Below are 17,365 nucleotides of genomic sequence, written 5' to 3' on the forward strand. Positions count from 1 at the left end.
ATATAACTATTTTCTTAGCCTAGTATGCTTAAGAGAGGAACATTTTTGTAAATCTATACCGAAAAGTACACACCTCACTGCCTATTTTCACAATTCTTTAAATATTTGTTTCTATAAGTGTATACATTTTTGTTCAAAATGTAACACTATTAATCATTATTGTGATTAGAACTTGTGCTCCCCTTTGAATTTTTTTCATTCTTGTTAAACTGAAACTTTTAAAATATGAAAAAATTTACATTCTTATTTATTTTGCTCTCTCTGTCTGTCTGTCTGTCTGTCTCTGTCTCTGTCTGTCTCTCTCTCTCTGTCTCTCTGTCTCTCTCTCTCTCTCTCTCTGTATGCACATGTGGGAGAACACACACACATACACACACACTTTCATGCTACACCATGCCTATGAAGGTTAAAGGAAAATCCACAGGAGTCTGTTCTCTTTCCAACACATGGGTCCTGGGGATTGAACTAAGATCATCAGGTACCTTTATCCACTGAGCCATCTTGGCAAACCAAACATATCTAGCTTTCATTTAGAAGCTATAAATAATTAATTTATAATAATTAGGAGACGCTAAATTGATAGAATCAGGTGGTACTTTATCATTTTATATTTTCAATTTTGTATTATTTTATATTGTCCTTTAGCTGAAATCATCTTAAACTTACTAAAAAACAAAGGTAGCGGAGTAGCTCTCAAGCCTATGCCTACAGGCAGTGTCAAAGACAGAGAAGTTTAGAACACTGATGTATGTATCTATATCTCTGCATCCTACTGCATCTGCTGCTCTGCTTGCTGAAGCTAAATTGTTCTGGCCCCCACCCTCTAACTCCCAGGATTCAGCTTGCATTCAGGCTTTTGTGCTATTCTTCTCTCTGCTCTGTCTAATGACATTTCTGTGTTGCTTTCATTTGCTGAAAAATTGTCCACATTTCCAGGCTGTTTATAGCAGTCCAGTAAAGGAATTTATGTTGTCACTATTTTGCAAAGGAAGAAACCAGTAACTAAATTACAAGATGTTTTTTTACCAATGACAAATATAGGAGAGCAAACTTCATTCAAACACATATTTCTTTACAGAGACAATGTGCATTGCTATTGCTGTGCTCCAATAGTGCAGCAATGCAGCATGTGCTTAGATATTTATCTCCTCTCCATGCTCAGAGAAAACATTCATATTTGTACATGATGGTCTTTAGCATATTATGCCAGGATGAGTCTCATAATTTTTGGCATTTTTATTCAGGATTCAATATGTTTGAGTTTTTCCCACAATTTTGTGAAGACTTATGTCTTTCTTATCTCTTCCACTGGAACTAGCATCATCAAGCATTCCCTAAATTAATAAATTCAAGAAAAATAATTAATCCAGTAAACTTTATAGTGTCAGAGAATTTGATAACTGTGAGGAAAAAGTAATCAGTATTGAATTATTTATATGTTATGTGATACTGAACTCATCTGTCCAGGCACCGTGTTATTCATTTGATGTTCAAGGTCAAATTCATTTAGTCAATTCTGCACTAGATGCTGCATGTGGAATGTTGAATCAAGCAACCATATTCTGACTCTGTATAGTTTTGGAAAGAACAAGCTAAAAACCAATAATATCTACATGGAAAATGCAAAGTATAATGTGTATTTAAGGAACAAAAAAGTTTACAATGGACATAAAAGATGATGTCTGTCAAAGGGACGGAAGATGGTTTACTGAAGAGGAGCTGGAGTATGCGCATTGTGCAAGGAATATCCTGAAGAAAGTAAAGGCTTGGATGATTGTAAGGAACTCTGTGCAGAGGACAGGAAAAAGGAGGAATTCTGCCTGTCCTTTATAGGAGAATCCCACCCCACAGAGGTAAAGCACTAATCATCAATGCTAATACTTTACAACATGTCAAATGAGGAGTGTCAGAATAGTATGAGAAGGGGAGACAGGGTGGAGAACAAAAAACAAGAAGAGTTATTGATGCAGACCACATTTGAAACATCGGAGGGAAATAGAGAAGAGCATATACACTCCTGTCACTCCTATAGCTGAGGTAAAATATCCTGACAAAAAAGCAACATAAAACAGGAAAGGGTTTAGTTGGTCTAAAATTTCAACTTTGAAGACAAAATAACTAGTTTCATTACATCCACAGTCAAGAGTGGAGATGCTACCTGCTTGCTAGCTCACCCAGATCTCTTTCTTTATACATTCAGGGTCTAGCCTAGTGAACTGTGAAGCTCACAGTAGGCTAGATCAATTGACAATTGAGATGACCCTCCACAGGCATGTCCAAAGGCCAAAATGATTAAGATAATTCTTCAACTAAGATTCTTTCTAGGTGATTCTAGTTATTGGATGTTGACATTTAAAACTATCACAACATACCATAACAGGTGGAATGGATGAAAGCTAGGGACACAGACTGGTATGAACTCAGCTGACTGGAATTTATCCTAAAACAGTAGTTGCAGGACACTTGTGTTATTACTGACAACGAGGGAGACGATGTGAGCCAGCAGAATAGAGACACCTTATTCTGCGGATATTTGCTAGCAAGACTATATGCCACAGATTTGACTGGGGTGTCATATGAATCTAGCTTCACAACTGAACTCTTGTTCAGCTAAGGGAGCTAGAGCTAACCCATCTTCTTCAGTACTATGGCGGGTGAAGGTGAGGGTTATTCACATATGGACTAAAATACATGCCTTTTCTCCAATATATTCTGAATTTCATTTATTTTTATTGAAAGGCTTTATCATTTCCTGTCAACTCATGAGGAATACCACAGCTTTTATTTGCCAAGGCCTCAGTCGTGGAAGTCAGGGCAAAGGAACAGAGTTAATGTTGCGGCTGAGCCAATGCGATGGCACATGATAAATTTTCCATCAAAAGGCCTAACAAATTTATGTATTCTAGCTTCCTTCTAAACTTGTCATGTCATAATTTTTTTACAACTAAACATTTAACTATGAAATAAACAAAAAATTCTACTTCTCATACTATTAAACATGGTCATAGTATGGGAATTATTTGCATTAGTCTCAAAGAAGTTTCAAAATTCTGTGACAAATTGAGATAGTCCCTGGTTTCCACTGGTTTTGATTTTATTGTCTGGTGCAGGAAGTGAATGTAGAGTATCAATATCAAATCACAAGAGAGTAACTCGTGTACATCATCCTGGCTTTGTGATTTCATAAATTATTTGACTATTTACTGGCAGACATGGATATGTCACTGGGTATAACTGCATTTTAAATTGTATTACATTTTTTATCATTTTTTTCTGTATCCTACCACGCTGCATTCTTCATACAGGCATTACAAATGATAGTTAAACACCCAAATATGTTCCACCTACTCATATCTGGAACCATTGAAGAGACGATTTCAGGTTGAAATCAAGTGAATAGCTGTCTTCTTGCCGTGACTTAATTTACACATACCAAGTTATTGCAACTGAGTCCCAACTTGCTTCTTTTCCTAAAATATGAGCAATTACCAGAAAGTATAATCATACTTGCTATTATAATACATTGAGATGTAACAAAAAAGGTACTTTGGTACTCAGAAAAATTTGGTATTCAAATGACAGTAAACGTAGCACTAAACCTATGCATCTGCATGACTATCTAAGAATGACTACAAATTATGCGCTATGTAATTTACTTCCTAAATTACATAGATATATGTACAGTCAACATAAGCAATGTCTTTCCTATGTTATCACATGTTATGTTTCTCCTGAGATATGTATATGGTCAGGTATAGTGAAGAAAGTGTTTTAACCCATGCAGATCATCTTTCTACTCACTGCAGTATTTCTGACCTTCGTTGCTGCCTGTCCAATCCTACATATCAGAATGTGTTATGGTTCTGTGAACTGCCCTCCACAGAATTCTGTGTTTAATCCTTGCTCCTAGCTGGTGGCATTGCTTTAGAATGTACTGTTTTCAAGGGGCTGAGGTCATGGCTCAGTGAGTTAAGTTCTTGCTGTGCAAGTGTGAATACCTGAGCTCAAATATATAGAAGTCACATAGTAGTCCAGCATGCCTACTTTGAGATGAGGCTGGACACTAGAGAGTCACAGAAGCCCCTGCGCTAGTCGGCCCGTGCTTATACCAATGAACAGCAAGGAGATTTTTATCAGTCAAGGTAGAAGGCAAGGACTCACACCTGTAGTGGGCCTCACAAAGAGGCTGTGCAAACACAGTCATATACATGAAGTAAACACATGCATGCATGCATAAAAAGTCAATTGATAAATGTTTAAAAGTACTGGCTTTAGGAGTAAAGTGTATCTCATTACTAATCCAGCATGTTTGACTTATCTCTGTGATCCTGCTATTAGTTTCTGTTCTATTAGTCATGCTGAAATTAGCATGTTTCCCTGAAAGAAAACTGTTACCTGAAAAAGACTGTTAAATCCTATCATATGCAGCCACTGGTGTGTTAGGCTGGAAAGCCTATGCAAATCCTATGACAGGTGCTGCTTCTGCAGTGATGAGGAACCAGCATGAGACTCCAAGGAAGTGAGAGTCAAAAACAGGTGGACTCAATGGAGCCTGAGACCAGGAGACAGCTGTAGCACTCTTTACCCATTATTTCTCCTAACGATTTTAGCTCTCATTGCTGAGCTTATTGCCTATTAAAATGGTAAAAAAATTATTGTTTAAAGTCTGAATAAATCATGGATAAGGCATGGAGGTACACACCTTTATTCATAGAACTGGGAAGGTGAAGTAGAAAGATTGGGAGTTCAAGGCCATTATATAGTGAGTTCAAGGTCAGTCTATGCAGCTACAAGAGACCTTATCCTCCTATCTATCTATCTATCTATCTATCCATCCATCTATGTTTGTCTGAGCTACAAGAGACCCTACTCTCCCTCTCTCTGTCTCTATGTCTCTCTCACTCTCTCTTGCTCATACACTCATGCACTCTTGCTCTTGCTCTGTCTTCCTCTTCAAAATAAAAAACAATGATAATGACAAAACAGTACGAAAGCACTGGTAATGTGCTGACTTTTCTGAACTTATGATAGGCTTCCACAGTGGATATGCAGAAAACCCATTTCATCACACAGAAATTACTCTTACCAGTGGTTGCTTTGAAGCAGAGATGAGACTGTATATGTAAGTCATTGAGCTACGTTCAGAGACTGAATACTTATAAATCATTCAGCTACATTCTGGGCAGTGTAGCAGTGATATGGTTGTGAAATCATGAAACAACCACTGCACAAATGATACTTGGTAATAACCCCTTTGTGGGGTGAAATTTTCCTGCCTGTGTGACTGTTCTCAGCTTTAGGCTTGTAGCTGCAGTGTACAGGTTGTGACTTAGGGCTCAGGCTCTTAGCTATTTTACTGAAGACCATGAGCCAAAGCACTATGTCTGACTTGCTGCACTGAATGATTATGAGATGACAGAGCCACAAACTCCATGTTATTTGTTGCTGTAGATCATTGAATGGTTTAATTTTTACTTCAACAACTTAATATTTTCTCTTTGCATTTAATGTTCAGATAATATGCTATGTTCTAGCAGATGAAATAAAAATGTTACCAATATTTATAGTTTCATTTCTTCAACATTATTATATATTGTAATGGATTTCCAAATGTATCTGTTGGAACCAGTGCTGATTTTTTTTTCTGTGAATGAGAAACACTAGGATAAAAGTAAGGTCCTAGGGCATAGGGATAAATATCCTCTTACTTTAGGTCACTAGGTACCAATTGTGAGGGAGATTGCACGGTCATAGATAGGAAAATGAGTTCAATATCAGTCTCAACTCAATAAAGTGAAACCAAAAGCCAAATATAGCATATAGAATCTAAATAAGAATACAGAAACTGCAGAAGATTGGACAGGACACAAGAGAACGTTGGAATAGTCCTGGGTTCTAAGATTCAGAATGTGGCAGAATTGTTGGAGAAATGTCTGGGTAGATTATAGTGCAGCTGAGAAGTTACTGATACTTTGTTCAGCATTAAAATGATTGCTGATCTAAATAAATCAAAGAGATGGGTAATAGTGCTTGGGTTACTTTTCTGGAATTTTCTGGGAGATATTATGGGGTGAACTGAGTTTTGTTAAAAGGTTGGGAGCAGAATAGATGCACATAACATTTTAACATTTTTATCTTGAATTTTTTAGAGTCAAGTACATAGTTCAGATTTTGATACTATAAATGTGATCTTCCTTCTGGATTAAAATATAAACTAAGACTCTATACTCCTTCCATCTAAGCACACAAAGACTTTCTGATGAATTTCATTTGTTTTTGATTTAACAGCTCACACTTTGCTCTAGTTAAGTCTGCTTTGAAAAGTACTTCCAGAGTCAGGTTTTGCTTCTGAGAGGCTTTGTACCTTGAGCTATAGATTTCCTTAACTCCCAGATCTTCCTTTGTAGTGTTGACATTACTAATTGCACAAGATTATCATGGGGAATTACATGCAGTAGGCAAGGGAAAGCCACTTATCAGAATGCCTGGTACATAATAATTGCCCCATAAATGTTAGCTATTATTGGACCACCAAAGTAAATTATTTGGTCCAGGGATAAGTCTATGTGTATTGAGTTTAGTTATCTTACGTTTAACCAGATAGATAGTTTTCAATACCTATAATTCATTGTTACTCTTCTGATTAGAGTAACCTTGAGTCCTTGAGTTGGCATGAGCTTATAATAAATAATATGTAAACAATATGATTCAGAAGTTAAGGTACATTATCAATAGTCAAGGATCAGAACTGACTCCAGCAAATTTCACATGAAAAGGAAGAACACTTTCTCCTATTTATTGCAATTTATTTACTTGTTTGTTTGTTTGGAAAGAGGATAGTTTCAGGATTATCTGTGTCAAGATTCACACGTTGAAGTCAGAGGAAAAATTCTGATATCCTTTCTCATGTGACAGTCTCTTGTTCATTGCTTCATATGCCAAAATAGCTGACTAGTGAACCTCCAGGAGTTCTCCTGTCTCCAGCTCCCATCTGGGACTGGAGTACTGGAATTGTAGAGGCATATCAATGCTTCCAGTTTTACATTAGTGTTAGGAAACTCAGTCATCATCTTTATGCAGCAAGTAACTTCCCTAGCCATCTCTCAAGTCTCACCACATCCAATATATACAAAGAACTCAAGAAGTTAGACTCCAGAGAACCAAATAAACCTATTAAAAATGGGGTACAGAGCTAAACCAGGAATTCTCAACTGAGGAATTCTGAATGGCTGAGAAGTACCTAAAGAAATGTTCAACATCCTTTGTCATCAGGGAAATGCAAATCAAAACAACGCTGAGATTCTACCTTACACAGATCAAAAACTCAGATGACAGCAGATGCTGGCAAGGATGAGGAGAAAGAGGAATTGCTGGTGGGATTGCAAGCTGGTACAAACACTCTGAAAATCAATCTGGCCGTTACTCAGAAAAGTGAACGTAGTACTACCTAGGGACCACCCAGCTATATCACTCCTGGGCATGTACTTGGAAGATGATCCAACATGTAATAAGGACGCATGCTCCACTAAGTTCATAGCAGACTTATTTATAATTACCAGAAGCTGGAAACAACCCAGATGTCACGCAAAACAGGAATTGATTCAGAAAATGTGGTACATTTATACAATGGAATACTACTCAGCTATTTAAAACAATGAATTCATGAAATTCTTAGGCAAATGATGGATCTAGAAAATATCATCCTGAGTGAGGTAACTGTCACAAATGTTATATACTCACTAATAAGTGGATTTTAGGCAAATAGTGTGGAATACAACTCACAGACCACATGAAGTTCAAGAAGGAAGACCAAAGTGTGGATAGTTTGGTCCAGTGAGGAGACACAAAGAGTGGAACAGAGACTGAAGGAAAGACCATCCAGAGACTGTTCCACCTGGGGATCCATCCCATATACAGTCACCAAACCCAGACACTATTGTGGAAGCCAACAAGTGCTTGCTGACAGGAGCCTGATATAACTGTCTTCTGACAGGCTTTGCCAGTGCCTGACAAATACAGACATGGATGCTCTAAGCCAACCATTGGACTGAGCACAGAGTTCCCAGCGAAGAAGCTACAGAAAGGGCCCAAGTTGCTGAAGGGGTTTGCAGCTCCATAGGAGCAACAACAGTATGAACCAACCAGTACCCCCAGAGCTCCCAGTGACTAAACCACCAACCATAGAGTACACATGTAGGGACCCATTGCTCCAGCCGCATATGTAGCAGAGGATGACCTTGTTGGTCATCAATGGGAGGAGAGGCCCTTGCCCCTAAATTCTTTAGTACATAAATGAGGACTCTGAAATCCTAAGATAGGTATTTAAGAATTTAGTAGCTATATATTAAGATAGATAGTTCTTTCTATTCATGATACATTATATCTAAGGGTTTTTGGCATTATTGATACAAATTTGTATTTCAGAATAACATTATTGTTTATTAAACATAAGTATCACTTAAATCAAGCCATCAACAATACACAGTCTAAGAAAATAACACAGCAGTTGTGAACAAGTAATAGGAGGACTGAAGATGCTGTGATTATGTTATAGTTTGTCTGTATTGGTTGAATAATTGTGACTGGTTGAAAGTACATATCAGTGTGGGAAGCAGTGTTTGCCTGGGTTCCCTATGACGTCTTCATAACAAGATTAGAGAGCCAGTGATTTTCAACATCATGTCAGCGGTGAAGAGAGGTCAACTGGTGGATGTTCTAGCTGTCTGAGGCAATGTCTCCCACCTCTTTGAGGCTGTCTGTTATAGAGCCAGTGCAGTCATCCAAATCCAGGGAGGGAACCTCAGCATAGCACACTGGTTTCTTTGTCAGTCTGCCTAAGCAAGCTGCAGTATATTAAGTTTCCATTTGCATCTGCATAGATGAGTGCCTACTGATTATCCTCCCTATTAGAGGTTTCAACAGCCTGCTTGAGCACCCCCACCTTTGAGGCCTTCAACCAGCAACTTTAACCTCTTTGACCAGGCTCTGAATTACAGGCTTCAAAGCCATCTTTGTGGGAGGACACAAATAATCTGTGGTTGGAGGTCTGCTAAATATGGAGTTCAAAATCCCTAAAAAATGCAAAGAACTACAAATACTGAAACAGAAAATAATGCCCACCATGCAGCAAGGCAATTGTGATTTGAATTCTCCTAGTATTCCACAGATTTAATGTACAGGCCCCACAAGCCTGTTCTCAATTCAGACACTTGCTCCAAGCCTCAGGATACCTGCACTACTGGCCAACTGGCTACTGATACAAGTGTCCCTGTACACAACCCGTCAGGCACTCAAGGATACACTGTATAAGAAGTTTGATACTGAAACATTAAAATTAAGAATGGCAAAATATTAAGACTCAGGGGGTATGTCCTGAAAGGTTTCACATGTTCCTTGGTTACATTCTCTCCTGGGGAAGCATGTGTGTTCAGAGATTTTACTCTGGTCTCATTATGCAGGCTTGATTACCTAAACCTGTAGCAACCGGGAGTGACTATCCAGCCAACTTCTCTCAGTCTTAGACTTTGGCACCTCTAGTCTGACTTTCCATGGCAAAACACCTCTTTAACCACATTATCTTTCTGAAGTGTCTTATACACATGAAGAAACTGTCTAAGGACTCCACAATAAATTTTGCCATGAGCATAGATGTAAATATAGTCCCAGGAATCTCATCATGAAAACAAAGAACTTCTTAACCACTTGAGAATGGCTAGAGTCTGGAGTCTATTTGCAAGAACCCAATACAAAGACCAAATATATTCCCTGTTATAACACATTAAGAAAATACAACACAGATTAGATATGTTAAAGTCAGACAAAGCCAGAAAGAGAAAGTTCTTAGGTTTATGATAGAAAAAAATCACTTTAAACTTTTTATTTATCAAATTGTAAGGGGCCCTTGAACACTATTAGAATCTCTTCATTTGTCTCTTTCATTCTTTTTTTCAACAATATTTACTGAACCCTTAGTCAATACTGTTAAACTTAATAATTTGTATAACATAGTAAAGCGAAAACATGAACTGTCTGAAGTTATTCTCAGGTTTGATTCTAGTCAAGTCTGAGATCATTGGTTATGTTTGCCTCTCAAGAGTATTGGAGGAAATCCCCAAGGTTACAAAGTACTGGACACTGGGAGCTGCAAAGAGTTCAGGAAAGCAGGCAAAATACAAATAAGACTTGGATTTTTTGTTGACCTGAGTTTACCATTTGGTCTTATGTTTGTAAACTAAATCAAGAAGTACTTTGAAATGTCATGTTGTAAATTATTCAGTTTTGTGTTTTCTTGTAATTGGAACAACATACTAATTTTTACAAGTTGTGACTACTAACAGAGAGCAATCACCTCACAGACTTGTACCAGAGAGAGGAGAACATTCAGGTGACAAGCAATGGCCATGTACAGAGTCCTCGTTTCCCAAACAGCTACCCAAGGAACCTGCTTCTGACATGGTGGCTCCATTCCCAGGAGAAAACACGGATACAACTGTCCTTTGACCATCAATTCGGACTAGAGGAAGCAGAAAATGGCATTTGTAGGTAAGAGAACATTATTCTTTTTAGTGTTCTAATTAAAGTGGGAGAATGTGAATTAAAAACATGGATTCAAATATTCTTAAGCTCTTTGGAATTACCCAAGACGTTTCTATATTAATCACTTTCCACACTTCAGGTAATTTAAGGGAGAAGTGTTCATTTTGGCTCATGATTTGGGGATATCATTTCAGTTGGAGTGTCTGGTCATATTTTATCTCCTGTCAGGAAGAAAAGAGGGATAGATGTTGGTACCCTTACTCTTCTCTCCTTTTCATGCAGGATAGGGACCTAGCTTAGAGAACAATATCATCATCTTTTAGGGTAGGTCTTCCCATTCAAACTAACCTAATAGAGATTATCGTCCACAAGAGTGGCCAAAAAAAAAAAAAGTCTCCTGGATGGTTCTAGATTTTTTTTCAGGTTTTTAATCAGTATTAACAGGTATAAACAAATTTAAAAGGTGTTATGCTGGCACTGCAGAAGACCCACAAAAATGTACACTTCCCTCAGTCACAATTGGGTGTTTCTCTGAATAACAAAACAAAAAACAAAAATCAAACAAACAAACAAACAAAAAACCCACAATGGATTCTGGGACTCTGAGCATTTCCAAGGCCCAGAAAAGCCTTTGTGAGCATGTATATGCATCTACTTCAGGTCCCCCAGAGCTACATACTGTAACTCTGGTGAATGTCTGCCATCAGCACAGAGAACAAAGCCCCTGCTTGCTTCAGCACTTGAGGAAACTGTAAACCATGACGAGAGATGGTGACAGAGAACCAGGTCAGGGACTTCCTGACACTTCCTAAATAGGCAGGAGGAAACAGAGACAACCTCAGGATATATGTGCTCATCAGATGTTTTTCCTGATGGGGCAGAAGATGAAAGCAGGCTAATCACCCTTCCTCATTAGCATGCTTATCAGAGAAAGTCCAGGTCTTTGTTCTTTGACTTGTTGGCTCTCTGCATCTTACTCCCTAAATTACCCTGCAGGAGACTTGGAGGGCGGGGGACTTTTTTGTTTCTCTTTGTGCTTTCCTGGCTGTACTCTTTCTGCAGTGCCAGTTAACTTCTGAACAGTTTATTTTCCTTTGAATAATAAAAGGGGGTGCATCCGATTTGGTTGTCCTTTGTTGCATATTTATTATACTGACAGTTTTTATTATGCTGCTGGGTTTTTTCCCCAGAAAATAACAGCATTGACTATTATTTTCTAGGACCATATATGCCAGAAAGCAGAGATGAATATGCACGTGGAAAGCTAGTTAATATTTACAATGAGAATAAACTAAAGCTGATCTTGTGTCTTTTTAACCTTGAAAGAGAGAACTAATTTGTTGTTTTGCTGACAAAAGAGGGAGGAAAAAGACAAAAACAAAGAAAATAAAGTGCTATTTAAAAATGTTAAAGGTAATAGCAAAAGTGGTAATGTAATCTGTTTCCATGTAGGATATGTCTGACATTGTCTTAGCTTCCTTTAGAGCTGCTGTGGTAAAATACGCTGACAATAGCAACTCATGAGAAAAAGGGTTCATTTTGGCTTACAGTTCAAAGGTGCAGTCTGTCCTATCAAGGGAGTTAAAACAGCTGATGACATTGTGTACTGACTAGTTTTGTGTCAACTTGACACAGCTGGTGTTAAGGAGCTTCAGTTGAGGAAATGCTACCATGAGATCCAACTGTAAGGCATTTTCTCAATTAGTGATCAAGGGGGAAAGGCCCCTTGTGGGTAGGACCATCTCTGGGCTGGTAGTCTTGGTTCTATAAGAGAGCAAGCTGAGCAAGCCAGGGGAATCAAGCCAATAAATAACACCCCTCTATGGCCTCTGCATCAGCTCCTGCTTCATGACCTACTTGAGTTCCAGTCCTTACTTTCTTGGTGATGAACAGCAGTATGGAAGTGTAAGCTGAATAAACCCTTTCCTCCCCAACTGCTTCTTGGTCATGATGTTTGTGCTGATAGAACCTAGTGGGGAAACCCCCACCCAATTCCTGATTCGGCGTGCACCCAAAAAATCACGAAGGACCATCTTGATGTAATTACATGAGAACGTTTAATTACGGAGCTCCAGACCGACATGCATCCCACACAGGAGATAACCAATGTCGGCCACAAGGCTCGAAAGCTAGGGGTTTTTATGAGGTAAGGGGCTTAGGGGTGTGGAATTCAGCACAGCGACATACTATTTATTGGCTTATTCAAACATCAGCAGAAAAATTACATGTACGTGCAGGGTGCCAGAGTTCTGTGAGTTGCTGACTCAGTTTAGGTAGCCCTGTTATGTTTTCACATTCCCCTTTATCTTATGATCAAGATGTTCCCAGGAATGTTTTAACTACGGGGCATACCCAGGTTTGTTTTCTTTTTTCTCAGCCCCAGGCAGCCTCTAGGCTCACAAACAACCAGCAATTTCTGAGTACTTTATATGACTTACAGGTCTTGAAATTTCATCTTTCTTTCAGTGCAGGAATAGAAACCCTGACTAAGACACATTGCAAGGCCAGTCAAGAAGTGGGGACTAATGTATGCTGGTACTCAGCTAACTTTCTTGTTATTATTCAATCAACGACCTAGGACAAGGGTGTGACCTCTGCAATGAAGGTGTTTCTCACCTTAACTAACCTGATAGAGATACTTTCCCACATGCTTGCCTAGAGACCTCTAACCCTAATGATTCTAAACCTCATCAAATTAACAATTGTGTATTGTTATAAACAACAAATATGTGAGATTGGGAATTTTGTTTTTTCCACTCCTAAATATTCTTTAACACCTGCTGAGTGTCCTACATTTTAATTTAATTCTACATAATCACTTGGGCTTTGCATCCAACTCCACAGGACAGCCCCACGAGTTTCCCCTTTGTTGAATGCCAGGTAAATGTCTCAGCCCTCCCATCTTCTGCTCTACCAGCAGTAATCAGGCCCACAATACCTCCTAAGCTTTGAAGAATTGATATCACAACTTACAAAAATCACAGAAGGCCTTGACTTAATTCTTTAGCGGTTTAGTATAAAGGACATAGCTCAAGAAATTGACTACTGAAGAGAGAAACAAAGTAAAGTACATGGAAAGAGCACTGTCTCCAAATGTGTTCACCAACCCAGAAGTTAAGGAGATTGTGAAGAGTTGCATATGTGACTGATCAGCATGGATGGTGAGGAAATGCAGTCTCCAGACCCTCTAGTCTTTAGTACACCTGGAACTGAAATTCTAAACTTAGAATCATTCTTTGATCTTTCTGGAGGTGCTGCCTCCATCTTGAATTGCTCTGGGGTATCATTGAAAGTTCATCATTGTCATAAACTGTGCTGAATAACAAATGAATTTCTTCTTCTATCACTTGAAAACTCCAGAGATGTTAGCATAGAGCTAAAGAGCAGGACCAGATACATGTTTTCTTATTACAGAAAGAAAACCACTGATGAGCTGGGGTTTTGGTCCTAGGCAATATTCAAACATATATTAGGCTGGGTCATTTCTGGACCTTTCATCAATTCAAGTTGTTTCTTGAGTTTTCCAGAATGAAGTGGAATGATAAGAAGATGAAGGATATAAATCAGAGCCAAGTCCAATGGTTCTCCCCAGCCTGGGATGCATACTCCATAGGGACTCAATGAAAAATTACACTGAATTTTTTTTTAAAAGTGACCTAGTATTATTAAAAATCAATTAGATTCATTTTTGTCAACTATATATGATTTACACATATTATATAAAAAATAAAATGCAATTGATTTCTTACCATCTGCCCCTAACCTCACTGCTGTGTATATTGCAATACCTTATTAATGAATATTTCTCAGTGTTTCTTACCTTCCAGCCATATAAGCATCAAATAATTAATTTACACAGCACTCGGGAGATATCTAGCTGGTAAAATTATATAAACTTCTTATTTTGTCCATAGAGAAACTGAGGCAAAGGATATAAGGGCCTCATAAATCACTGCCAGGGATATTTAGTCAGTATATTATTATTCCTAGCTGTCCTTTATATATTGTCCTTCCCAATTTAGTGAAAACCTTGCAGTAAGCAAAGGCAACTAATTCAAGTGGGCTTTTCTGAACATTCAGACCTTATGTTCCTTATACTTCTTCCTTCTAGCAATCCTAATTGGAAAAAATAAACATGTGAGACTTATGAGCCTCTTTTCACTGGAGTGATGATACTTGCTGTGACTTTTAACACCTGAAGTCACTTGGGGAAAGGTGGAGATAGGGAGTAAGAATCTTGATCAACTGAAGGACAGATTGTTTAATGGATCTTTTAGAAAAGCCCAAGACCTGAGGAGTTCTAGGATAGAATAAATGTTCTATAAAGAACGTAAGTATGTCTCTGAAGGTATATTAAGTTAGAATGGGTGAAGGAACCACAATGATCAACTGGGTACACAGAATAATAAGTGGCTATGTGCTGTTGCTTAGGGTCCTGGGGTTCTGTGTTTCTGTGACCATTGATAAGAATGGTCCTGTGTTAATGTAGAACTCATTCACTAACCGTTGTAACCAACTAGCAGTTACTGATTAACACACATAGTTCTTTATATTATTTGTCTTTCTTTCTGAAAGAAAAAAGTCATGTGTAATCATGTGGTCATTCTAACAGACAATTTTTTAAAGAAAAGAGACTCCTTGGTCTATGAAGATGTCAATCATGTAATTCTTAAAGAAGCCTTGGTGTGCAAATTGATTCAAAGTGAAAAGTGTTTTGCAAGCTCCTACGGTGACTACTGGGACATGTATCTCAACCTATCTTTAAAATATGTTAGTAGACAACAGCTATTTGTTTTTCCCAGAAAATATTCTAAGGGTCATGTTCTGAAAGTTCTTTTTAATTATATAGGGCACTGTAATTGTCATAATGGAGGAAGTCAATATTCTCTCAAGATAAAGTGTTGAATTTCAAATTTGACAAACATTGCCTAAACTAGTTTTTGGGTTTCACACATTTCTATAGGTTCTTGTCTTCAGTTAGTTGGAAAGTCAAAAGATATCATGTGTAAGTCTCAATTTCTCAGCAGCTAAAGTCAACTTTACTAAAACCATTAATAAAGTCTCACACTTTAGGTATGACTTTGTGGAAGTTGAAGAAGTCTCAGAAAGCAGCACTGTTGTCAGAGGAAGATGGTGTGGCCATAAGGAGATCCCTCCAAGGATAACTTCAAGAACAAACCAGATTAAAATCACATTTAAGTCTGATGACTACTTTGTGGCAAAACCTGGATTCAAGATTTATTATTCATTTGTGGTGAGTAGCTAACCTGCCCTGGCTTCATAGAGCATAAGGATCATTTTCTGTGATTAAATACAGTACTGTAAGGATAATGTAGTTCCTTACTACATGAGTATTTCTTCCCTCTGGACAGAATCTTAAAGAATGCCTGTGTTTGTAAGGAAAACCAGTGGATCTATTATGTCAAACTTAAGGGCATGACATTTGAAGGAAAATTAGAAGATAGAACTAGGAGTCTATAGTGTAGTAATTCCAACCAAAGCAAGATAAGTATATAAAGCCAAATGTGTGGTGGTGGTGGTGGTGGTGGTGGTGGTGGTGGTGGGGTGGTGGTAGTGGTGGTTGTGGTGGTGGTAGTGTGTGTGTGTGTGTGTGTGTGTGTGTATTAAACATGTTCTAAGAGTTAAAACAGAGAACAAAACATCTCCCTTTGGTTTGAAAGTTGTTCACAAATTGTATCATAGAATGAAAATCCTGCTGATTTTAGCTTAAATAATGCCCAAGAGTTGAGAAGGGCCCATGTTGCTGACCAAGAGACTGAGGACTAGTAAGCATCTTAAAGACCATAAAGTCCTACTTTGGCCTCAATAATCTGAATTCTGTTTGTTATACTCATGCTTACTTATAACTGGTGTTCTAGTTTCTATCTAAACTTCTTAACAGCCATTTTCAACATCAAATGTTTCTGAGTGTTTGGAAATATTCAGCCTCATAGTGGGCTAGAATCTAAGTTAACCCTAGCTGTTGGGCCACATATGGTCATGAATCTTCAATTCTTTTCCATTCATCTAGCATAAAGGATGAGTGTCAAGAACATAGTCTCTAAATGGCATCCATTTGTTGAGTCTTTTTGTTTTTACTATTTGAATTGAATTTAGAAAAGAAAAATGTTTTGCTGTTTTTATCATATAATATTTTCTTGTATTGTTCTGCAATGAAAAACTAGCATATACTGACACTGGTTCAAGATTTAATTTGGAAACAATCCATCCACCATGCTTAACGTTATTGGAGACTTGGTGGTGCTGTGAAGCATTGAAATTAAGAGTGAGTGCTTAGTTTCTCTGTTTCTTTCCTTTTAATGTATATACTCAGTGATACATCTTCTAGCAATTGTTTGCAGGCAAAGTAAACTTTGTAAATTCAACTGGTGATGGGCAGACTGGCTAAGCAAAAGATCTTTTTTCTCTTAAAATATCAAGGACTGCTACTCTAGGGTATGTACCTTCTGTGATGCCATGTCCATGATTAAGAATTGTCCATAAGTCAGAGACAACTTATTTCTATTTATTTATTTTCTTACTTACTTACTTACTTATTGTGTGCATGTATATGCACACTTGTGGAGGTGTACTCGCCCATCTGGGTACTTAAGGAGATATATGTTAATTTCTCAACCATACGTTTTAGATTTTTATTTATTCTTTGATAATTTCATACATGAATATGGGGTGACTAAGTCATATACATCCCTAGTTTACTCTTCAACTTCTCCTGGATAGCCCCCAAGATGCTCTCTCTTGCTCTTGCTCTCTCTCTCTCTCTCTCTCTCTCTCTCTCTCTCTCTCTCTCTCTTCCTTCTTCTACACT

The 17,365-nt window shown here is 38.0% G+C and overlaps 1 protein-coding gene across 5 annotated transcripts in view; it reads left to right on the top strand.

The window, feature by feature from the left end:
* The window catches only part of Pdgfd (platelet derived growth factor D), a 240,722-nt gene that overhangs the window by 139,708 nt on the left and 83,649 nt on the right, over window positions 1–17,365 (top strand). For 3 of the 5 annotated variants that reach the window (XM_021172112.2, XM_029482010.1, XM_029482008.1), the window contains exons 2-3: window positions 10,338–10,542; window positions 15,610–15,790. In XM_021172112.2, the coding sequence (XP_021027771.1) occupies window positions 10,338–10,542; window positions 15,610–15,790 (386 nt within the window). The remainder of the gene's footprint in view (window positions 1–10,337; window positions 10,543–15,609; window positions 15,791–17,365) is intronic. The other 2 variants (XM_021172114.2, XM_029482009.1) reach the window with 1 other exon arrangement.

Source organism: Mus caroli, chromosome 9 (assembly GCF_900094665.2).
Source record: "Mus caroli chromosome 9, CAROLI_EIJ_v1.1, whole genome shotgun sequence".
Lineage (NCBI taxonomy): Eukaryota > Metazoa > Chordata > Mammalia > Rodentia > Muridae > Mus > Mus caroli.